Source organism: Lynx canadensis, chromosome D1 (genome assembly GCF_007474595.2).
Source record: "Lynx canadensis isolate LIC74 chromosome D1, mLynCan4.pri.v2, whole genome shotgun sequence".
NCBI classification, from domain to species: domain Eukaryota; kingdom Metazoa; phylum Chordata; class Mammalia; order Carnivora; family Felidae; genus Lynx; species Lynx canadensis.
Window position 1 is genome coordinate 1851311 of NC_044312.2, and position 24982 is coordinate 1876292.

Here is a 24982-nt window from a genome sequence, read left to right on the forward strand (position 1 = left end):
TATACTGCTTACCTCAGGAAAATGTGTTTTCTCGTTGGGTTGTAGTGCATTGAAGTTTCCAATAATTAGAATTCTCTTTATTAAAAAAAAAGCATCAGAATATTTAAGAAATGAACCCGTAGTAATAATTATCAGTCATTGCTGAGAGAGCTAACAGAGCACCCTCTGGCCTAAAAGAGCATACGTTTTTGTAAAATACTTACTTTTTCTCCCACATCAGCTTCATTTCCCCTAGGATTTGAGTGATTTATCATATAGAAAGGGACTGGTTAATATTTATTTCAGTCTACTAATTCTGGTAAGAAATTTATTTCAAAAAGTGGTAAGTTACAGATTACACAGGTATGTGAACAAAACTGAAAGTTATATACAAAAGATTGGAAGTTGCTAAGGGTTTTTATCCATAACATGTAAAGTTGTACATAATCACAGAGATTAATTCAAATGGATCCAGATTAAGTGTGAATTCTCTGGAAGACAAAATTAAATGCCATCTAATCACCTAGATCGAGAAAGTAGAACATGTATAAGTCATAGTGATAGCCAAGCAGCCACACAGCCAAGCAGCGCATGGAGAAACACTGGGTAGTTGTAAATGCAGAAGAAAATGACCTCGAACAACAGTCACATAATTGGGCACAAACTGAATGCAAATCAAGAACATGGTGTTGTTGAGGACAGTGCCCGTCTGTCGCTGGGCTGGACGGGGACAGTGCGGGTCTGTTGTTGGGCTGTATGAAAAGCAACGTGACATTACAGTAGTGAACATTTATCACCCCATAATATTTTATCATTTCTATCCAATTCTATTTACCAGATTTTAAAAATCAGGATTGAAATAGAGAGCTAAAAATAATTTAATGAGAAAAATAGCCCATGTACAGAGAGGTAAAACGAATTCAGATATTTAGCCAGTAAAAGAAATGGCTCAAAGATAATATGGATTTTTTACTTTTCTGAAAGGGATTTCCTTCTCAATGGAAGGCTAACCCCCTTTCCCTTCCTTTATGCTGACCTCCTTCCTTCTGTATAAACGTAACCATGGTCTTATAGAAGGTGAGGCACCCTGCCGCGGGCTTCACCGCACAGTGTTGGCAGCCCCACCTCCCCAGCTGATGAGCCGGGCCGTTTGGGCCAACATACCTGACCTCACTGACCCCAGTTTTCTCATTTGAGATTGCAGACCATGATGCTCCTACAGCACCATGTTGAAGGTTAAATAAGTTCTTGTGCGTCTGAAGCATACCTAGCCCCGTGCCTCACACGTCATAAGTCTCATTTGTCATGATGCTACTGTGTTGGAAGGTTTTTACGATAGTGTGATAACAGTTACATTCCTGCGTACTGTGTATCATCCTGAACACTGGGCTTCCACAGACAAGCCGGGTTTTTCTGTCAAGTCGGAAACCAACTTGGGTCGAGTTGGTGGGCAAACAGCTCCCGTCCAGAGTCTTAAGTACAGTTACAGAGGTTTACGTAAACTGGTAGCTGAGAGAGGCCTCACGTGTGTAACAGGTACGCAGATGGAGCAAAGTCACGAAAGGAGGAGGCAGCTTCTCTCACGGCCATAGGCACAGTGGGAGTAACGAGAGTTCCAGGAAATACAAGAAGGTGGAGGCGAGGCGTTTCAGATAGAAGGGGCAGCACATGCGAATGCGAATGCGAATGCGAATGCGAGCCGGTAGGGTCTGAAGGAAGGTACGGCCTCCTGGGAACTGCAGGTGCATCGTCTGGGATGCACGGGTCCTATCAGAGACGGGAGCAGATGTAGTTAGAAAGGTCGGCCAAGATGGGGTCTAAGTTGGCGGCAGTGGAAGACCCTGAACTCACGTCCTCCAAGACACACCGCGTGTATTCCTCTTATGAAGCAGTTCCTACTGACGGAGCCTGCGGGCCGACTGGACATCTCTGCACAGCCACGTTGTACGGGGATCGCACAGACAACGGCGCACAGACCGCGTGGAGAACAGCAAGAGAGACGGGATCAGGGAACCGCAGCAGCGAGGGACGGCACCAAGGGACTGCGGGCACAGCCATCCGTCCCGGGGCACAGGACAACAGCAACAAGGATAGCAAAGATCCAGCTCGAGATCCCTGCCTGCGTGCTCAGGGCGGGAGGCCCGGGCAGCGCCACGGCACACCTTGCCGGTCCGCCTTCATAGCACATTTGGGGACGGGTCTGAGTGCTGTGGCCAGCCTGCTTCAGCGTGCTGCGGGTCCCAGCCCACGCCTTTCTCAGGAGTCACGCCCCGGTGGCGGCCCCAGAGATGGCCCTGTCCAGCACTCGCTGCAGCTCCCCCCACTGCCCCAAGGTGACACAGGTGCATAGTACGTACCCCAGAACGCTTCCCAGGGCTCGAGGGGACTCCTGCCCCACACGGCCCTCTGAGACCTCGTGGGTCACGTCTGCCGAAGCTCCAGAGGCCCCATCCAGGTGCCCCTGCCCCTGCCTTTTGGTTCCAACTGCCCTCCAGGACACCCCCAGTAAGAAGCACCATAAAACACCAGCCCACACCCCAGGTGATGGCATTCACCTGTCAGGGTGTCCCCTGCGGGGAGCCCCTGGGACAGCCCGGCCTGTGCCGGCGTCAGATCCACTTGCCACGTCAGAGTAGCCCTGAGCAGAGCGCCCTGCCATCCCAGCTCACTACCAGCACAGTTTTTCTGACCTGGTGGGGTGCCCCTTATCCAGAGCACCCTGGGGCCCCCTGGCCCACCCTCCACTTCGCCATCCACGGCCTCATCAGGAGGCCCCTGCAGCCACGCTCAGAGTGCCCCAGGGCCCCAGCCCATGGCTCAAGTCAGCAGGCACACAGTCTACACGGGATGACCACCGAAGAACACTGAGGTTCAAGTAGCTGGTGCACCCAGTTTACAGAAACACACAAAGTCCAGCACAGCGTGCAGAGTGTTGCTGCAACCCAAAGAACAAGACGTGACCCCAGCGAGAACCGAATGACATTGAGGCAAGCAACACACCTGATACATAATGGAAGATGGCAGGGACAACATCAACAAACCTAGAAAAGGTATTTAAAACCAGTCAGAACTGAAGACCGTGATATCGGAAGGATAAATACACTAGAGTGAATCAACACAGGATGCAGAAGAACGGATTGCTGATCTGGAAGACAGGGCCATGGAAAGCACCCAAGCTGGACAGTAAAAAGTAAAAACAATATTTAAAAATGAGGATAGCGGGGGATCCCTGATTAGCTCAGTTGGTTAAGTGTCTGACTTTGGCTCAGGTCATGGTCTCACAGTTTGTGGGTTTGAGCCCGGTGTTGGGCTCTGTGCTGACAGCTCAGAGCCTGGAGCCTGCTTCGGATTCTGTGTCTCCCTCTCTCTCTCTGCCCCTCCCCTTGTGTTCTGTCTCTCAAAAATAAACATTTAAAAAATGAGGATAGGTTAAGGGGTATCTTGGACAACGTCAAACACACAAACAAACATTAACATTATAGGAATCCCAGAAGCAGAAGAGAGAAAGAGGCAGAAAACTTATTTGAAGAAATTGTAGCTGAAAACTGACCTAACCTGGGGGAGGAAACAGACATCCAGGTTCAAGAAGCATAGAGAGTTCCAAACAAGATGAAACCACACCAGTTGGTCCACACCAATACTCAATTATTAAAATGGCAGAAAGTAGTGTTAAAGAGAAAATTTTAAAAACAGCAACAGAGAAGCAAAGTGTTACATCTCAGGGAAACTCCTTGAGGTTATCAGCTGACTTTTCAGCAAAAACTTTGAGGGCCAGATGACAGTGGCATGATATATTCAAAGTGATGAAAAGAAAAACCTGTAACAAGGAATACCCAGCAAGTGTATAATTCAAAATTGGGTAAGGATTTCCCAGACAGAAGTTAAACAAGTTCATCACTATACAGCTAGCGTTACAAAAAATGTTAAAGGGACTTCAAGTGGATGAGGAAAGGCTAGAATTAGAAATAAGAAAATTATGACTACAAAGATGTAAAATATAATAACTTATAAATAAAACATGGAGGATGGAGTCAAATAGAAGTTCTTTAAAAATATGTTCAAACTTAAATGACCATAAACTAAATCCAGAGTTGCTAAATACTCATGGCAACCACAAACCCAAAACCTATGATAGATACACACAAATTTAAAGAAGTGAAGCATAATACTACAGAAGAAACCCATCAATCATTAAGAAATAGGGCAAAAGGAAAAGCAGATAATAGAGAACTACAAACAAACTAGTGAACAAAATGACAGTTGAATTCCTATCAATAATTACTTCAAGTGTAAATGGTCCAAATGCTCCAATCAGTAAACACAAGGTGACCTAACGGATAAAAATACAGGACCCACCTACATGCTGCCTACAAGAGACTCACTTGCAGACCTAGAGACACAGACTAAAAGTGAAAGATATAGCGTGCAAATAGAGTGGAGGGGGAAAAAAGCCAGGGTAACAATACTTACACAAAATAGACTTTAAAAAGACTGTAACAAGAGGGGTGCCTGGGTGACTCAGGTAGGGTTATAAGTTCGAGCCCCACTTTCAGGGTCAGTGCTGACAGCTGAGAGCCTGGCGTCTGCTTTGGATTCTGTGTCTCCCTCTCTGCCCCCCCCCCCCCCCCGCTCGTGCTCTCTTTCAAAATAAACATTTAAAAACATTGAAATATAAAACCGACTGTAACAAGAGACAAAGAAGGGCATCACATAATGGTAAAGGGGTCAGTCCATCAAGATTATGTAACAATTGTATTTATGCATCCAACATTGGAGCACCTAAATACATAAAACAAATATTAATAGAGAGACATTGATAGCAATACAGTAATAGTAGGGGACTTTAACACCCACTTACATCAGTGGAGAGGTCATACTTGCAGAAAATCAAGTGCATGATGAGCACTGAGTCATGTGTGGAATTGTTGAATCACAATATTGTACACCTGAAATTAGTATAACACAGTTTGTTAACTGTACTGGAATTGAAATAAAGAATAATAATGATAAAATTTTAAAAAATAAAACACAATTGTCCAAATTCTTTGGAACACAGGAAAAGCAGTTGTAAGATGGAAATACCTATGTATTCAGGCCTACGTCAAGAAACAAGAAAAATTTCAAATAAACAACCTAACCTTGAACCTAAAAGAGCTAGAAAAGAAGAACAAACAAAACCCAAAAGCAGCATGAGGAAGGAAATAAAAAGATTAGAGCAGAAATAAGTGATACAGAAACTAAAAAAATTTAAAAAGTTCAACAAAATTGATAAACCTCTAGCCAGACTCAGCAAACGACCAAGAAATACAAGCAGTTGCCAGAAAATACTGTGAAAAATTATACACCAACAAATTGGAACTGAGAAGAAATAGATAAATCCCTAGAAACGTAGGAACTTACAAAACTGAACCAGGAAGAAACAGGAAATTTGAACAGACTAATTACCAGCAATGAAATGGAATCAGTAATCAAACTCCCAACAAACAAAAGTCGAGGGCCAGATGGCTTCCCAAGGCAATTCTACCAAACGTTTAAAGAAGAGTTAATACCTATGTTGGTCAAACTATTCAAAAAAAAAATAGAAAAGGATGTAAAATTTCCAAATTCATTCTACAAGGCCAGCATTACCCTGATAGCAAAACCAGATAAAGACTTCCCTAGAAAAGAGAACTATAGGCTAATGTCTCTGATGAATATGGTTGCAAATATTCTTAATAAAATACTAGCAAACCAAATTCAACAGTACACTAAAAAAAATCATTAACCACAATGAAGTCAGATACATTTCCATAATGAAGGCAAGGGTGGTTTATCATTTGCAAATCAGTCAACGTGATACATCACATCAGTAAGAAAAATGATAAAGAAAAACAGGCTTTCAGTAGTTGCAGAAAAAGCATTTGACAACTTCGATTCATGGTAAAAGGCCTCAACCAAGTAGATTTAGAGGGAACCTAGCTCCCTGTAATAAAGGCCATGTATGAAGAACTGACAGTGAACATCATACTAAATGGTGAAAACCTGAGAACTTTTCCCAAGACAAGGTTGTCCACTCTCACCACTTTTATACAACATAGTACTGGAAGTCCTAGATGCAGCAGTGAGACAACAAAAATCAAAGTCATCCTAATCCGTGAGGAAGAAGTCAAACTTTCATCATTTGCAGGTCGTGACATGATGTCATAGGGATAACTGTAAACAGTCCACCCAAAAACTACTTAGAACTGATAAATGAATTCAGTAAAGTCACAGAATACAAATCAATATACAGAAATCCATCGCATTGCATCAGAGAAATGCAAATCAAAACCACAATGAGATATGACTTCCTACCTTTTCAGAATGGCTAAAATCGACAACACAAACAAGATTCGCAAGGGTGTGGAGAAAAAGGAACCTTTGTTCAGTGTTGGTGGGAATGCAAACTGGTGCAGCCACTGTGGAAAACAGTATGAGGTTCCTCAAAAAGTTAAAAGAGAAAGAACTACTGTACAATCCAGTAATCGCACTCATGAGTATTTACCAAAAAATGCCAAAACTAATTCAAAGGGATACATACATCCCTCTGTTTATAGCATCATTATTTATTATGGAAGCAGCCCAAGTGTCCATGGATAGATGAATGAATAAAGAAGATGCAGGGTGTTTGTGGGGGGGGGGGGGGGGGGGGGGGGGCCATTGAATATTACTCAGCCATAAAAAAGAATTCTTGCCATTTTCAACATGGATGGAGCTAGAGAGCATTATGCTAAGTGAAATAAGCCAGAGAAAGACAAATGGGATATGATTTCACTCATGTGGAATTAAGAAACAAAACAAACGAGCGAAGGTATTTAAAAAAGAGAGGAAGAGACAAGCCAGGAAACAGTCTCTATATTAACTCTCAGGAGCACACTGAAGGTTCCTGCGGGTCAGGAAAGGGTATTGGTGGGGGGGATGGGGAAACAGGTAACAGGGATTAAGGAGTGCACCTGCTGTGAGGAGCACTGAGTGATGTATGGAATTGTTCAATCATTACATTGTACACCTGAAACTAATATAACACTGTATGTTTACTATATTGGAATTAAAATTTTAAAAAGAATTCCATTGCATTTCTGTACACTGATAACGAAGCAGCCGAAAGCAAAAATAAGAAACCGATCCCGTTTACAATTGCAGCCCATAATAAGATAACTACGAATAAACATAACCCAAGAGGTAGAAGACTTACACTCTGAAAACATCAAACATCGATGAAAGAAATTGAAGACGACACAAAGCAACCAACACAGTCCATGCGCATGGGTGGAAAGAGCAAATGTTGTTAAAATGTGTGTACTGTCCAAAGCAATTTACACATTTAGTGCAATTCCTAACAACATATCAACAACATTTTTCATGGAACTAGAATAAACAATCCTAAAATACGTATAAAACCAGAAAACAAAAAAGCCAAACAATCTGAAAAAGAAAAACAAAACTGAAGGTATCACAATTCCAGACCTAATGCTATGTTGCAAAACTATAGTAATCAAAACCATATGGTCCTGTCACAACAATAGACATATTGATCGATGGCACAGAATAGCAGGCCCCAAAGTAAAACCACATTTACATGGTCAGTTAATTTATGACAAAGGAGCCAAGAATATGCAACAGGAAGAAATCTCTTCAACAAACGGTGTTGGGAAAACTGGACGGCAAGATGCAAAAGAATGAAAGTGGACCATTGTCTTACACCGTACACAAAAATAAACTCAAAATGGGTTAAAGAAATAAATGTGAGATGGGAAACCATGAAAATCATGGAAGAGAACACAGGCAGCAATTTTCCTGACATCGGTCTCTACAGTTACTTACTAGGTTTGTCTCCTGAGCCAAGGGAAACAAAAGCAAAAATGAAGTATTGGGACTACATCAAAATAAAAAGCTTCTTTCTGCACAACAAAGGAAACCACCAGCACAACTGAAAGACAGCCTACTGAATGGGAGAAGATATTTGCAAGTGACATATCCAATAAAGGGTTAGTATCCAAAGTATATAAAGAACTTGTACCACTCAACACACACACACACACACACACACACACACACACACACACAAAATCCAATTAAAAAACGGGCAGAAAATATAACAGATATTTCTCCAAAGGAGACATACAGATGACCAACAAACATTTGAAAAGATGCTCACCATCACGCATCATCAGGGAAATACAAATCAAAACCACCGTCCGATATCCCTTCACATCTGTCAGAATGGCAAAAATAAAAACCACAAGAAACAGCAAGTGGTGTTAAGGATATGGAGAAAAAGTCTTATGCCCTGCTGGCAGGAATGGAAGTTGATACAGCTACTGTGGAAGCCAGTAAGGAAGTTCCTTAAAAATTTTAAAATAGAACTACTTTGGAATCTAGTAATTGCACTACTGGGTACTTACCCAAAGAATATGAAAACTCTCTAAGTGAAATAAATCATACAGAGCAAGACAGATACCATATATTTTCACTCCTGTGTGGATCCTGAGAAACTTAACAGAAGACCATGGGGGCGGGGAAGGAAAAAAAAAAAAAAAAAAGAAAACTCTAATGCAAAAAGATACATGCACTCCAGTGTTGTCTACAGTAGCCAAGATATGGAAGCAACGCAAATGTCCATCGATAGGTGACTGGATAAAGACGTGGAGTACACAAACACACTGGAATATTACTCACCAGTAAAAATGAACAAAATCCTGCCATTTGCAAGGACACGGATGGAACATGAGAAGACAGTACTTAAAGTGAAATAAGCAAGTCAGAGAAGGACAAACCATATGATCTCATTCATATGTAGAATTTAAGAAACAAAACAAATGAACAAAGAAAAAGAGAAAAACCAAAAAACATTCTTAACTATAGAGAACAAACTGGCACTTAATAGAAGGAAGGTCAGTGCAGGAATGGGTGAGACAGGTCACAGGGAGTCAGATTACACTTATCTTGATGAGCACTGAGTAACAAGTAATATATAGAACTGTGGAATCACTATACTGTATATTTGAAACTTATGTAACACTCTAGGTTAACTATGCTGCAATTAAAATAAAAATAAATAAATTTAAAAAGAAAATCCCATTTACAATTGCACCAAAAATAATAAAATACATAGGAATAAACTTAAATAAGGAGGTGAAAGACCTATAGTCTACAAACTATATAACATTAAGTAAATCGAAGATGACACAATTTGAAACATATTCCATTCCTAATGTGTGAAATGTGTAAAAGTATTGTTAAATGTGCATCTTACTGAAAGGATTCAATGCAGTCCTTATTAAAATACCAACATTTTTCACCTATCTAGAATAAATAATACTAAAACTTGTGTGGAACCACAGCAGACTCCGAACGGCTGAAGCTCTGTCGAGAAAGAACAAGTCTGGAGGCATCACAATCCCAGATTTCAAAGTATAATATGAATCTTTAGTAATCACAACAATATGGTACCAGCCCCAAAATAGACACATAGATCAATGGAACAGAGTAGAGAACCAGAAATAAACCCGTGCTTATACGGTCAGAGAATAGACAACAAGAGAAGCAGTAATGCACAATGTGGCAAACACATCTCTTCAACAAATGGTGCTGGGAAAACGGGACAGCGACATGCAGAAGAATGAACCTGGACCACCTTCTTACACCGCACACAAAAATAAACTCAAAACGGATCAAAGACCTAAATGTGAGACAAACGTAAAACTCCTAGCAGCAAATACAGGCAGAAATTTCTTTGACATCAGCTGTTGAAACATTTTTCTAGATGTGTCTTATGAGGCTAGGGAAACAAAAGCAAATTATACCAGAAATAAAAAGCTTTTGCACGGTGAAAGAAACCTCTACCAAATGAAAAGGTGGTCTACTAAATGATACATCCAATAAGTATATGAAGAATATATGAAGAATTCATTCAATTCCAGAGCAAAAGAAACAAATAATCCCATTGAAGTTGGGCAGAAGACATGAACAGACATTTCTCCAGACATCCAGATGGCCAACAGACACATGAAAAGATGCTCAACATCACCCACCCTCAGGGAAATGCAAATCGGCACTATGAAGAGGTATCACCTCATACCTGTCAGGATGGCTAAAGCCAACAACACACAAAACAACACGTGCTGGCAAGGATGTGGAGAAGTTGTTAGTCTCAAGCACTGCTGGTAGGAATGTAAGTTGATGCAGTCACTGTGGAAGACAGTATGGGGCTTCCTGAAAATAGTAAGAATGGAACTACCCTACGATCCAGTAATTCATCTACTGGGTATGAAAACACCAATTCAAAAAAGGTACCTGCACCCCTATGTTCATTGCAGCATTATGTACAACAGCCAAGATAATGGATGCAACCAAGCGTTCATCCACCGACAAATAGAGAAGATGTGTATGGTATACAATGGAGTATTAGTCATAAAAAAGCATGATATCTTGCCATTTGTGACAACATGGATGGACCTATAGGGTATAATGCTAATTTCAAGAAGTCAGAGAAAGACAAAGGCCATATGATTTCACATCTATGAGGAATCTAAAAAATAAAAGACACACGTAAATACAAAACAGAAACAGACCCAAAACTACAGAGAACAAACAGGGCTGTCAGAGGGCAGGGCCGGGGGGGGTGGGTGGAGGGAGGGGGAGGTGCAGGCTTGCAGTTATTGGATGAATACATCACGGGAATGACAGGCACAGCACAGGGAATGTAGTCAGCGGAGTTGGCATGGGGACAAAGGCAGCGACACTGTGGTGACCCACTGGAACGTATAGACTTGTCCAATCACATGCTGTACCCCTGACACTGATGAAACACGGCCTATCAGCTACACTTCACTAAAAAATGAAGGAAGGCCGAGACCACATATGACAAGGCATATAACCACGCCCGGGGTTCACAGCACGTATGGCCAGCAGGGTTTAGAACAGGACCGTGGTAAGGTGTGACGCAAGTCAGTCTGGCTCTAAGAGGATGGATGTGGCCACAGCATGGAACACGCGACCCCTTTCATCACAGGCCTGCGGGTCTGGTCAGTTAGCAGTTTTCCTGGTTGGCTGGTGAAGTAACTGGCCATCCGGTGAATTAAGTGATTGTTCATGAGCCCCACAATGGGAGTGCTAGTGTCAACTATAACAATTAGCATTGATTTGTACTGATTACGTGCCAGGCACGTATGTGTGAAATACAGAACATGTAGGCCTTCCAAGAAAGTCTGAGATAGGATTTTCATCTCCATTGTAAGCAAAATGGAAGCTTCAAAGATTGTGCATTGTGACCTGGACAGCGTGCTAGGCCACCAGGCAGTTAACGTTCAACCCGGGGCGCTGTCTACTTCTCGGGCCCAGGCCCAGACTGCTGAGTGGCGTGAGCCCGCACGGCCCCGCTGTGCAGCTAATGGCCATTGGACCTGTGCGTGATTTTTCCGTGGTTACTATGGCCGACAACTGAGAACAGTAGTCATGATGTGAGAAAATTATATCAAGTTCAGATCTCAGTATCCACGAATAAAATCTAGGGGGAGACATCCCTGCCTGCTGACGTGGATCTCCTCTGCTTTCAGACAAGAGCAGACTTGAGGAGCTGCATCAGAAACCACAGGACTCAAACTCTCCAACTTCTGTTTGACAGAAGCAATACTTTGTCGAAGAAAAAAAATTTTAGGGCAGCTGTAGATGTTTTAAAATGTTTTACAGAATTTAGGGGGGAAAGAACATTAACATTTAGTGCATTTTTACTAGGAGAGAAGGAGCCAGCATAAAATGAAAGGAAGCGTCACATCAATTTACATAAGCCAGTAAAAAAATTTACTTTTTCATTTACTCTTAAAGTTACTCTATGGCAGGGGTGCCTGGGTGGCTCAGTCAGTTCCGTGTCTGACTTCAGCTCAGTTCATGATTTCACGGTTCGTGAGTTCGAGCCCCACATTGGGCTCTGTGCTAATAACTCGGAGCCTGGAGCCTGCTTCGGATTCTGTGTCTCCCTCTCTCTCTGCCCCTCCTCCACTCACACTCTTTCTCTGTCTCTCAAAAATAAATAAACATTAAAAAAATTTTTTTTAGAAGCTAGTTTATGGCAGAGGTCTACAGTCCTCTGATAAACTCAGAGGAGATAAGCAGTTCAAAACTTTGGTGACTCTTCCTCTTTGGACCAGAAGAAGGTTCCTTCCCAGTTGTTTCCACCTTATCTGCCCCCTGATGGCCCTGGGTAGCTCCATTCCTGCAGGAGTGTGGCCAGCCCTGCTATGAAGCACACGGCCCCTCTGCTGTCTCTAGAACATTTTAGATTGCCAGAGTGTGTTATGTTCCAGCATGCGGTACCAGCTGAAGGGTAAGAGCAAGAGATTCTCCCGATTTTACTGGGGGAGGGGCTCTACCATTCTGTTATAAAAGCAATGCACTTTGCCAATTAATGATAGAATTAGGAATTCTCAAGAGGAATTATAAATAAATAAAATATACATGAAGCTCTTTTCCTTGTTTTCCTTTGCACATGATCTGTGTGCACTAAGGTGACGCTGTTCATTTACACACTCACTCATGCACAATTTCATTTACACACTCATTCACAATGCAGATTCTTAACATTGCTGCAGTTCTAGCTCAGGAGTTCGGGTTGAAATAATCTACGTGCAAAGTGGGATTATCTGAGGGGGTTTTACCCGAAAAAATACTTGCTTTCTCTAAAGCATTTCCCAAAACTGTTGTATACGACGTTATTCCATGGTTCTCAAGAAACCCTATTCAGTGCAAATTTAATAAACACAGCGTTGTCTGCTTACCCTTGAAGATTCATTACGTATTTGAGAATATCAGCAGATACCGCCACAGACAGTTCAACTTCAGAAACAGCCTTCCTAGGGACTAAAATGGGATTCTGTGCACTGCTCACAAAAACAATCTTTGCATTAGTTTTATATAAAAATATTATCACCTTGTGTGTCAGTAGATGTGTGCTCAAAGCTCTGTCTTGTATGCACCCTGGTTTAAAATAAATATTAATATATTTTCTATGTGATGTTTTTCTCTGTTAGGGACTTGCTGTGAAAACTGTATTATTAGCATTATATTATTGAAATATATGAAGAAAGTATTTCTCTGTCAAAGTACATTTTAGTCTTGACCAAATAGCATCTTTCATGGTACTCACTGCTGGCAAGTTGTCCGTTTCCTGTTTTGAAATATTATTCTGAAGTTAGATCGCTAAATCGTGCCACTTTCATGTACGTTAAAGCTGATTTTCTAGTATCTTCTTTTCTAAAAAAAAAAAAAAAAAGTATGTTTTAGAATAAGTTAGTTGGATTTATGCATCAACTGATGAGAAATATTATAAAACCCTGGCTCAGTGGGTAAAGGATGCAACTCTTGACCTCAGGGTTGGGGGTTTGAGCCCCACATTGGTCATGGAGATTACTTAAAAACAAAATATTTACCAAAAAAAAGAAAATATAATGAAACATATTAGCCAAATACTTAAAACATGATCAACCTAGATCATTTTGTTTTCTGGTGTTTTCTCATTTTGTTGTTTTCTTTGGCTTGTTGGCGAAGTTGTTTGCTCATATCTTCATTTGCCTTTTGTGAAACGAATTGTCTTCCTTCAAATACTAGCCTGCTGCCTGCTGTTCGTAACACATGCACACTTCTGACTTACTCTCCGGAGCTCAGAAAGGAGTATGAAATCCCAATTTTAGCCTCATTATTGAACTGAAAAAGTGGACCAGATTCTATTTTAATAAAGTAGGATATATGAGGATATTAACCACTTTAAGAACAACGTACACGTTTTTAATTACTAAATTTTAGTCATATCAAACTGCTTTGTGTTCATGGCCTGTAACATTGTAAGGCTTCCTAATGAGTCTTCTTGTTTGCATTCGTTTGTGTGTTTGTTAATAGCACTCAGTGAGTTTATTAATAGTATTTAGTACAATTTTAGTTTCGTGCAAATGTTTCTTACCTAAGCTTGTCTGTTACTGGAAACATAATAAAGTGGGATTTGGGTCATAAGAATTTGATTCAGCTAAACGATATCGACGGGGCTTCTGTCTGCACAAGGTACTGTGCTAACAGCAGAAATGCCGAAGGACTTAGCTGTGCTCCTGTGACCTGAGAGCAAGTCCATTTCACTTCTTCACAGGTTCTAATGATTACCAGGAAAGAGAGGTTGAGAAATGACCGGCAAAGTTGTAGGAAGCAACAGTGGGCCTGGGTGAGACAGGTGACGGGGCTCAGGAAACGCTTGCCCTGACGAGCACTGAGAGCTGCTCACAGTCATCGACTCCTATCGTGCACGGGAAGGAGAACGCTGTGTGCCACATACACTTGAATAAAAAATGCCAGCAAACAAGTACGACAAAGAACTTAGGAGACGACAGTGCTGCTTTGCTTTGAAAACACGGTACAAGGGCGCCCGGTGGCTCTGTCGGTTACGTGTCCAACTCTTGAGTTCCCCTCGGGAGTCCTGATGTCATGGTTCATAAGTTTGAGTCCTACGTTGCACTCTGTGCTGAGAGTGCGGAGACGGCTGGGGACTCTCTCTCTCTCTCTCCTCCTCTCTGCTCCTTCCCGTGTGTGTGCGCTTGCTCTTTCTCTCTCAAAAAGAAAAAACAAAACAAAACACTGTAGGTTTTGGTAGCAAGATTTGTACCCCCACGTTACAACAAAAACCAAGCAAGAGTGGAAGGATTTGGAAATATATGCAAAAAGTAGAAAATCGATAGTGAACATGCAAAATATCAACTGCATTACTGTTAAGTCCTAATTTAAAGACAAAATCACTTGGCATCACAGCTAAGAGGAAGGACTAGCATGGTGACGTTTCAGTATGCCGTTTCTATTTTCATGTCTCCCATCAAAGTGATGGCCAGCAAAGCAAGTGTCAGGTGACAGATAATTTAAGACCCTTCTGAGGTCTGTAAACAAGTATTCATAGATGTAGATCATTTCATCCCAAGAATATACAGTGTGTGTGTGCTCTCTGCTGAGGGATGTGACAGTACAGGCCTGCACTAGGTTACTAGATTCAGGAGTGGCTACGGAGTCGTGAAAATTACAGAAACTTCTGGAACCTGAAGCTCTGCCATGGAAGCAGAATTGGAGAAGAGGGAAGAGCTTAGGCACCAGCTGATAATGGTGAAAATTCTCTCAGCTCCAAATCCTGTATTTTCTCTGAGGTGCAAGTGAGGATTCATTTTCTTCCTTAATCTTTGTAAGTTTAACATATCCCAGAGTAATATATTATTTTGATTTTCCAAAATACTCATTTTCCCAAAAGTTACAGTCTGTATGTTTGATGAATATAGTGTTTCCTAAGCTGAATTTTAAGCTTCAAAGATTATTTTTCTCTTTATTTGGCTATATACTAAAATGCTTAGGCTCTATAATTCTAAGCATGACATTAGCATATAAAATGCTGTTAAGTGAAATGGATAAAAACCGACAGAATCACCAATACAAAAAGAGAAAAATGAGATGCAGGGCAGATGGTCTCTTTATGTATCTGGGCAATGATTCTCCATAGAGAATGGGTTTTGTTCTGTGCAAATCAGGTTAAGATTTAGGCAAGTTACGAATGAATGAGCTTTCAAAGGGACTTAACTGATATAGATCAAGTACCAGAAGAGGCAGAGGTTGAGGCAGCATCTGTGTAAGCGGGGGGGGGGGGGGCATATTGGAAAAGATAATCAAAATTTCACATAATGCCCTCTTATCCTTAAAAATAGAGTGTGTGTTGTAAATTTTTCCAGGTAGGAAAAAGTATTTTTGTTTCTCTCTGTCCTAACACCATCCACGACATGTAGTAGAAGCTAAAAAGCTGTGTTTTTTTTTTGTTTTTTTTTTTGTCTGGTTCATCTGAGAATTGGTAGGGAGTAAAAAAAATGATTTGTATATGTAGCCCAAAGAATTAGAGATATGTGGATAAATGCTTTATATTTGAATTATTTCATGTACCGTTGAGTCCTTTCAACATCCTATTAGATGGACAAGTACCCTTGAGAAATAGAGAAACTGGTGCTCAGAGAGGCCAGGTACTCCAGAGCCCGAAGCCGATTCCTTTTCCATCGTCCGGCGTCTTCTCTTCTGAAAGCAACAAAAGAACACAGTGCCCTGGTGCCAGTGTTCATGTGGCAGACCTTTCTCCGGCTGACTGTCTGCGGCTCCTTACCACGGTGCAGCCTCCCTGGGTTTCCCATTCTCCATGTGTCAAATTCTAGAATGAGTCCAGCTTTTCCCCTTAAGTCTCATTTCAAGTCTAAGAAGTAATCATTAGTGGAATAAAATTGTATATCAACTCAAAAAGCACATTAATCCAAAATTGGAATTGGAAATTCCATGAACTCATGATATTTCTCTTTAGAAAATAGGTGCTTCTAAGCCCCCATCACAGAATAATCCTAGAGGGGGGTGAGAAGATGTTCCCATGTCACAATCCCTGCCGCCACTTCCCATTAAAGGAATCTCAAGGATCCTCACAATCATGACTCATCGAATTTCTGAGACAGCAGATGTACAAGATGGGCTATCACCCACTGACATACCAGAAAGCAAGAAAGCTGAAGATGACCTGACACATAACAAAAAACAAACAATAAATACTCAAGAGCCAATTTAAAGAACTCCCCCTGTGCAGATATTGACAGTTTTAGTAGCAATGCGATAATAACGGCACCGATGGAAACCCACCAGGTATGCTGAAATCCACCAATTCGCCGTAATACTTTTAAGGAAGGAGGAGGTCATTAATCACCTTTACAGCATACTAGGGAACAAATTTACTTGGAAAGCACATAAATAGAGGGAACTTAGGGGCATTTCTCCAGCCTTTTCTAAGTGAATGATGCCTCATGATGATCCAAAGATTGGTAATGGGAGTTTCTCCTTGTACATCCCTGTCTGCCTAGAAGTGAAGAAGGGTTAGTGGAATTAGATTCCTGTTGTGTGATTCTGGTGTGATAGAATCTCATGGCTCCTCATCTAAAGAGAGACCCAAATACTGCATGCCTACTTGTGAAAGCATACAGTGCCACCTTTGCAGGGTTTGTGCCAAAAATTCAATCTGAATCCAAACTCACCTCCGGATCCAGTTCCCAGGAATCCAGGGAATGGAAGAACGTGATGCCATGGGAATGGAACCAACCAGGGTGTGGTTTCTTCAGCAAATAAACTTCAAGGAAAACAGGAGCAAAAACTTATAAATTTAGGAGAACTAAGAGACCTATCAACAAACTGCAGCATGTGGGCTTTGTTTGAATTATGGTTCCAGCAACAACAAAAACTTAGAACTAGGTGGATAATGGAGAGAAGAGGACATTAAGGAAGTACTGTTGGGAGAGGATCTGAGATGGTGACATGGGAAAAGACCCTGACTCCCCTCCTTCACAGACACACATGGAGTCAACACCCATGCACCGGGCCAACAGAGCGACGTCTCTGCAGGACAGAGGATAGAAGGACCATGGAGAGAAGAGCAGGGGGGACCAAGCCCCGTCCCCACCGCCATCCACACCTGGAGGGCCGGCCCTGAGAGATGCTGAGCAGATTGGTCTACCCTGGGACACAGGAACGAGAGCCGTCATTTGATGGGGCAGCTATGGTTTAAAGGATCCAGGCCTGCAGTGTCTGCCTAATAGCAGGAGATGCGTGGACCTCTCTTGTGGACTGGGGGGAGGGGAGCTGGCTGGAGCCACTGTAACGTTCCCCTTCCACACTGACAGCGCAGATGGGCACAGGCTATGGGGGCCCTGGCTAGCCAGCTGCTGTAGCGAGTCCCAGATCCCCAGCCTTCACCAGCCCCAGCCGTCTCAAGATGGCCCTACCATGGCACGCAGCAGGACGTGCTCTGACAACACCCATCATGGCTCCAGATGTCTTGCCAAGGTGACGCAGGTACCCACTTCAGCTCCGCATGACTCAGCAGGCAACCCTTGTGTGAGACACCCTGGGGTCTTCCAGCCCCTCCCTGCTTCAGCAGCACCTGCCCTGCCAGGAGCCCCCAGCCAGGTTGCCTTCAGCTCCCGCCGTCCCATCAGGGGGACACTGGTGAGACATGCCCCAGGACCCCAGGCTGCAGTCCACCTCCACATAGTCCACCAGAGCCATGCAGTCTACTGGGCACATGCAGTCTACCCACGGACCATGCCCACAGGGGCCTTTCTTTGAAGACTTCTAAAAGCTTTCCATGTAACCCATAGGAAGTCAGACAAAATGAGGCGACAGAGGAATACATTTCAAATGAAAGACATGTCTGCAAGAAGAACTAAACAGATAATCACAAAGCCGGTGTGAAGGTTCAAAGAGCTAGTAAACTCAATCACATATAGAAAATTAGTTAAGGGACTCACAAAATAGATGAAATAGCGCGTGTCCTTTGGGAGTGCGCGTGAACTGGAGCGACCATCAAGCTGATACAGAACGCTCTCTGCATGTGTTGTTTCAACCCAGAATGTGGATCGTGTGACTCATCGATGAGACCCGGGAGATGAACGCGATGCCACCACAGCCCCCCTCTCAGCTTCAGCGCCTGTCCCTGCACAGAATCCAGGTCCGGCCACGGTGCCACGTTCAGGTACCTTTTTCGTCTGGGCCTGTGGGAGTCCCCCTCTCAGCCTTGGCTCTCTGGTGACTTTCCCCCATGCCGGGCAGGAGGGCACGTTTGCCACAGGTGGACTTCTGGAGATGGTGGGCCTCAGGGCCACAGCAGCCCCACAGTGTGAGGGGCTCGCCATAACGCTTTCCAAGTGATGACGTCCCTTCATCATCTCGTTTCCATGGCCGAGACCAGAGAGCCCAGATGGCAGTATGTTTAGGGAGTTCTCCATCTCACAGTCACCGGAGACCAAAATCTATAGTAAAAAGACGAAACACACACCAAGGAAGAACTCCAGCCTAACACTAAAGAATGCCGTCAGTCCCGCAAGAGGACAGCCCTGGGGGCAACAGAGAATGACAAAAACAACCAGCACACAATTAACAAAATGGCAGTAATCTGGGCCCCTGGGTGGCTGATTTGATTGAACGTCCAGTTCCTGATTGCATCTCAGGTCATGATCTCACATCACAGTTCATGCGTTCAAACCCTACATCGGGCTCAGTGCCAACAACCTGGCCCCTGCTCGGGATTCTCCCCCGAGCCCAACCCCGCCTTCACCTCTGCCCCTCCCCTGCTCTCGCTCTCTCTCTGCCCCTCCCTCACTTACTACCCCTGCCCTGCTCATGCTGCTCTCTAAATAAGTCAACCAATTTAAAAATAAAAGCACATTTGTAAATGATTGTTACAGCTGGATCATGGGGTTTATGGTGCTAGTGTTAAAACATTTCCTAATATGTTAAATCTTATTATTTGGGAGAGTTCTCTTTGCTTCTCTGCTGCTCTGCTTCAAAGCAGTATATTGCCATATTTTAAAACAAAGTCATTCTTTTTTGCAGGGTGCATACGGTCCCTATTCCCCTGATGAGTGCATATCTTTGCCTGTTTACACGAGTGCTGAGAGGGATCGTGTGGTGACCAACATTGACGTTCCGTGTGGGGGCAGCCCGGACCGGTGGATTCAGTGTGGAGCTGCTTTGTTTCTAAAAAATCAGTAGAGTCTAACGACAGTAAAAGCTGTATTAGCAAAAAAAGAAACATTTGCTACTTTAAACTTTGAATAAATATGTGGCCAGTCTGCATTTAAAATGTTCAAAAAATTATCACATAGCTAAGTACCTTATGTTACTGATCTCCTTGGGTTGTGTAGTGGGTCATGACAGACCACGCAACTTTCAAGCGATAGTTTAATGGAGTTAATGTTAAATGGAGTATTCCCTTCATAACATTAAATATTTTTGTGAAGCAGTTCAGGTTTCCAGGGGCTCAAAAATTTATGTACGTAAGAGGTTGAAAATGGTGTACTTAAGGAATCAGTAATTAATTCTTTGGCTGTTTTTTGTATCCTAATTTGTGTTAATAAAATAGAAGACCAGTTTTTCATTTAAACACTTAAAAATATATTCTATTTTAGTTAAAATACACAGCATCTCGGAGTAATCCAGAAGAAATGGGGCATGACGGCACAGAGGGCAGGAGGAAAATTTTATAAATGGACTAAACAATGAGAAGTTACAATTTCTTACGTATGTGGCCGTTTGCCAGCTGTTTCTATGAAACAGGAAAATTCTACAATGTCTGGAAGCTTAAATAAATATATTTTATGGTGTAATCTTTGAGTTTCTGAGTGATTTGAATTGAATTCAGAAATGTTAACTACTTTTAATTCTATCACCATGTGTATGGTCAGATCAGGAGAACAGCCCCAGGATGTCAACAGTGAGCTCACTCTGAAGGACGAAGGGAGACGAGGACTGTGAAGGTGGAAGCGCCACGGCTGTGGCTGGGCTGCAGGGAGCCCCCGGGCAGAGCCAAGCCCACGCGGCGGCGGGGCCTCCCGAGCCTGGCTCCCACCCGCTGGAGGAGGTCTGCCCGCCTGGTGGGGGGGTGTCATCCAGGGGTTTCCGGTTTCCTGTGACTGCTGCAGCAGGGACCCTTTGGGCGAGCCCCCCTGGCACCCCTAGAAGCACCCTCTCTAACAGAGAAGCAGGACGAGCCTTCCCACTCCTCCATGGTGTTGGAGATCCCAGCCAGCACAACACAGAGGTGAAGGGGCAAAGGCACCCGGAGGAAAGTGCGTTTGGCCAGAAGACGGTGGGCCGCAAGCACCTCCTGCCACCAGCCCTGCAAACACATGCACACAGAAATCAGTTTCAGGAGCAGAAACTGAACCTGCCTTAACGTGTTTCCAACCAAATGTTGTTCAGAGGTTTGATTTTTCTGAGGCTTTCTACTGTCCTTCCAGAAACAGGTGTGGGGATGGAAGTGAGAAAATGCAACAGACAGACCCCTGCAGTCACCCCCGATGGCTTCTGCCATTTGACCCGCGTGAGCCTCTTTCAGTGTGGTCGGCATGACGTGTGGGCTCTGTGTTTCCCATCCTCCTCCTCGGGAAAGTGTGCCCACAGACGAGTCCTGGGAGGAAGGCTGCGCGAGGCCCTGGGGACACGGCCCTGGGGACGCAGAGCCACACTCCGAAGCACCTGGAACCCAGAAGATCAGCCCTTGGGCTCCTCGTCATGTCGGCATCGGGGAGCAGGAAGCGCACGGCCCATGCCCTGGTTTCTGCCACTTGCTTACGTCCGAACTCAACACACGTTTATTCAGTGAATGGTTAAAGCTGCTTCCGGACACCTTAACCGTCAGATCTGTCCCCGGATTGTTTTAGATCGTGCCCCCAAATCAAAACCATCCTCAGAGACTGTTGTCCATCGCTAGAGACAGCTGAACACTCTCCAGAATTCCCAAGGACATCACAGAGATTCCTTCCAAAACATCTGAGTCACTTAGGGCAGCGTCATTGTCCCTGTGTGATCGCTGTGAAAACACAACCACTTTCCCTGTAGCCCTTGAATAAAAAAACTTTGGAAATTAAAAGGATGTTGGAGATGGTCTGGTTGAATTTTTATCTTATTCTTACCTTATCGTCATACCTTCCTAAATGCTTCACCGACCCTTGCACAGTAGGAGGGAAATTAATTCTCAAAGTTTCATGAAAGAGATGAATTTTGTGCTGGACAATCACGAATCTACATTATAAGGAGCAGAGCATATTCCGGCGAGGGTCCAGAAGCTCTAGCCAGTTCCCTGCCTTAGTGTATCTGGAGCCTTTCCAGATGGCAAGACTGGAAACTTCCCAGTGGATAAATGAACATACTCCAATACTTAAGTGGTTGCTGGAAAGACAAGAAAAACCCAAGCAGAGGGGGTTGGGGAGGAGAGCCTGGGGGGAGGAGAGTCAAGGCCTCATAGCTATTCCTACATGGAGACACGCCGGTCAATGTCTGGTGTTTACAAAATGGAAGAATGAGTATCAACCAGAGTATTATGCGGCAACCATTACCCATTCTGATTATTCTGTGCCTGATTTGTCTTCTCCTCTTTTCCAGTTCCTGAGAACTACCGCTAAAGGGATCAAGTCAATAGAAGAAGGTCCAAAGGTGAAAGCAGAGACAAGGAATTTGCTAGGATTCAGCACCTTGGGTGGATGACCTTTCCTTTCTCCTCATTTTTAGAGGTGACTTAGGTACTGGTTAGCACGGTGGGGTAAAGAAGAAAGTGTTGACAGGAAAGCCAAAAGGTAATGAAGACCCCAACTTAATCAAATATTATATGTAGGCTATTGTCTGATCCCATTATCTTTCTCTGGCTTATTTAAAAAAGCCAACGACACCAGTGTGAGTTTGGAGGTTGCCTTTATTTCTACTTGAAATAACCCATAGTTATGAAAACGGGGTTTGTTTCAACAAGAGGGGACTCTGCTATGGTGGTAACATTCTGGGCAATGCTGCTAACTGGTCTGTACTTTTAGTTCCTATTTATTTTTTTTTACAAATAGACTCTTTAATGATTATTTCAGAGAGAGACAGAGAGACAGCGAGAGAGACAGAGCATGAGCAGGAGAGGGGCAGAGAGGGAGACACAGAATCCGAAGCAGGCTCCAGACTCTGAGTTGTCAGCACAGAGCCTGACATGGGGCTCAGACTCACGAACCATGAGATCATGACCTGAGCCGAAGCCGGACGCCCAACCAACAGAGCCACCGGGTGTCCCACTGGTCTGTACTCCTAAGGTTGCTTCCCTGCATAGAAGGCATGACTGTGCGTTAGACACTACTGTGCATCTCCCGGTTTTCACTCTCCCTGTTGCCAGAACACCATAGTGTTTACCTGGGCTGGTGGACACTCAGAACAAAGCCATAACCCTTCTCTGCCTTCTACTCGAGTGGAACCTGGAGACTCACTTTTGGCCAAAATGCTGAATGCAGATATGATATGGTAGTTTCCTCACAGGGCCCTGGAGCATTTAGCTGTGGACTTCGTTTACGCCAGAGAGATTCAGCACCCCTAGAGGAGAATGTTGTGCTCTCATAGTTCAAACAAAACACTAGTTTTTAAAAATTAAAACCATTTAGAGATAAAATGTAAACCTGAAAATTACAACGTGTAAAGTTAGCCTTTCACATTCTGAACTAATTCCGTTCCGATTTCCTTTATCCGCAAACTTTCTAGTCTGTTTGTAACATATGTTATTACGGAAGAATTTACTCAACTTTTTATAACCTCAACTAAGAGTTGGTTGGGATTTGACTGTAATTTGCACTTGATTATTTTAGAGAAAAGCAAAAATAGCATTGTACCTTGGCAGACATCTACAACCAGCGCTGTGTGGGGGTAGGCGGTGTTACGCCCTGGTGAGGCTTGTCTGGTTACCAGTTGTGCCTTTGATGAGCGTGTGTCACATGGTGTGTCCACTACACTCAGGACAAGAGTGAGAAGCAGCAGAGGGGGCGGGGAGAACAGGACAGCCTGTCGCTCGGGCTTTTGCTTCCAGGCTCAGACGGACCCCGTGCTTCCGTGCGAGGTGAGAGTCCCGGCCCGGCCCAGACCCGGCCCAGACCCGGCCCAGACCGCTGCCTCTCCGGGCGGGATACCTGGGAGTCTGGCTTTCACTGAATGTCTTGGGTTATTTTCACGACAGTCGCTGCTGCGGTAGAGGTATCCCAGACCCCCAGGCAGAGTGTTGTCAGGGAAGATGCGGGTAAGATTTCCAGCCCCACAGAAACCCTGAAGAAAATCCAGAGGTCAGGCTGACCACAGGATTCTGCAGTGGGGAGTGACTGGAGTCCTTGGCGGGGGGAGGGAGTTTCATACACTGCGCGTAAATGCTAGATTGCTTTCTAGGTCACAATCTCCCTTTTTTTCTGAAGAAAGACACGTGAGGGTGAAAATTGGAGACTTAAAAATCTAAGCTTTTGTGCTTTTTCGAAATTTCATTTATTTAATTCCTCCTGTATTGTGTCCCACTCTCCCCTGGGAAATGTCACGACCCTTTCTTCCAGCCATTTACTTAAACCTCTTAGGGTAACCTTAAAAACCAACTTTCACAATTCTTTTTCTTCCTCCTTTTAGTTCAAAGATAAGAATTTCTTGAAGGTTATGAACGCCACTAGCTGTTTTGATACTGTTGTGTCCTTATTGTCTTTCTTCTGGGACCAAGGGATCAATTTTAAGTTTCTAAGTTTTCTGAGCATTGTTGTAAGTTTTCTTCAGTTACACTCCTGATAAATTTCTCCCATTTGTCCCACGTTCTCCTTTAGGAAACCCGATTCATCTTGGGCTGCTCCTTCATGTACCTTCTTCCATAAGTTTATCACCCTCTCCCGAAGTGTCATTTCTATTATTTCCTCTGCAGTCTGTGTATGTTTACAGAGTCTGTCCTCTGTCCCATTAATCTGGTGTTGAAACTTCAATTCCACGACGCACGGTTCCAATGAGGACTTGTTTATCGGGGAACCTGGGCTGATCTATCCTCGTTTCTGATCTATCCTCGTTTCTGATCTGTGCTTCTAGCTTCTGTCCCCCTGACAACAGATGACAGGGATTTCCATCAGATGAGATGTTTCCTCCTCCTCTTTCCTGAGGAAACGCCGCCCCACCCCGTACAACTGGGGCAGATGTGGGTTTGGTCGCATGAACACCTCCTTCTGGCAGCCAGCGTGTTTTCTTACGCTTCGTGTCATGACTCTGATGACCCGGGGGGCCTGGCCAGGGCCCCTGATGTGCAGGTGGGAGGGCAGAGCGTGGTGAGGGTGTCCTGGCATCAGCTCGCCGCCCCCCGACTCCACCCAGGGATGCAGGCTTGGCCGCACCCCTGCGGGAAGCAGCCCCTCTTTCTTATGGTCAGAGGTGCTGTGACCCGCCCAGTGCCAGCAGAGCCTCTGGCCGGCTACATGCAGGACGGCTTGAAGACCATCCCAGTCATTTCCGTTTGGTAGAAGATGACACACTGGAGCTCAGGCGTCCTTCCAAGGTCCGCGGCAGGTCAGTGACCGGGGATAGTGGCTGAGAGTCCTTCTTTTCCGACTCCCTTTGTCGACCCAGAGGTCAGTCCTGGACTTTA

General features: G+C 43.9%; 1 protein-coding gene across 3 annotated transcripts in view; it reads left to right on the forward strand.

Annotated features, from left to right (window-relative positions):
* The window catches only part of DYNC2H1 (dynein cytoplasmic 2 heavy chain 1), a 341058-nt gene extending 319598 nt beyond the window's left edge, over window positions 1-21460 (forward strand). For 2 of the 3 annotated variants that reach the window (XM_030333927.1, XM_030333929.1), the window contains exon 89: window positions 19420-21460. In XM_030333927.1, coding sequence (XP_030189787.1) covers window positions 19420-19578 — 159 coding nt within the window. In that variant the 3' untranslated portion in view covers window positions 19579-21460. The remainder of the gene's footprint in view (window positions 1-19419) is intronic. The other variant, XM_030333928.1, reaches the window with a different exon arrangement.
* The last annotated feature ends 3522 nt before the right edge of the window (window positions 21461-24982 follow it).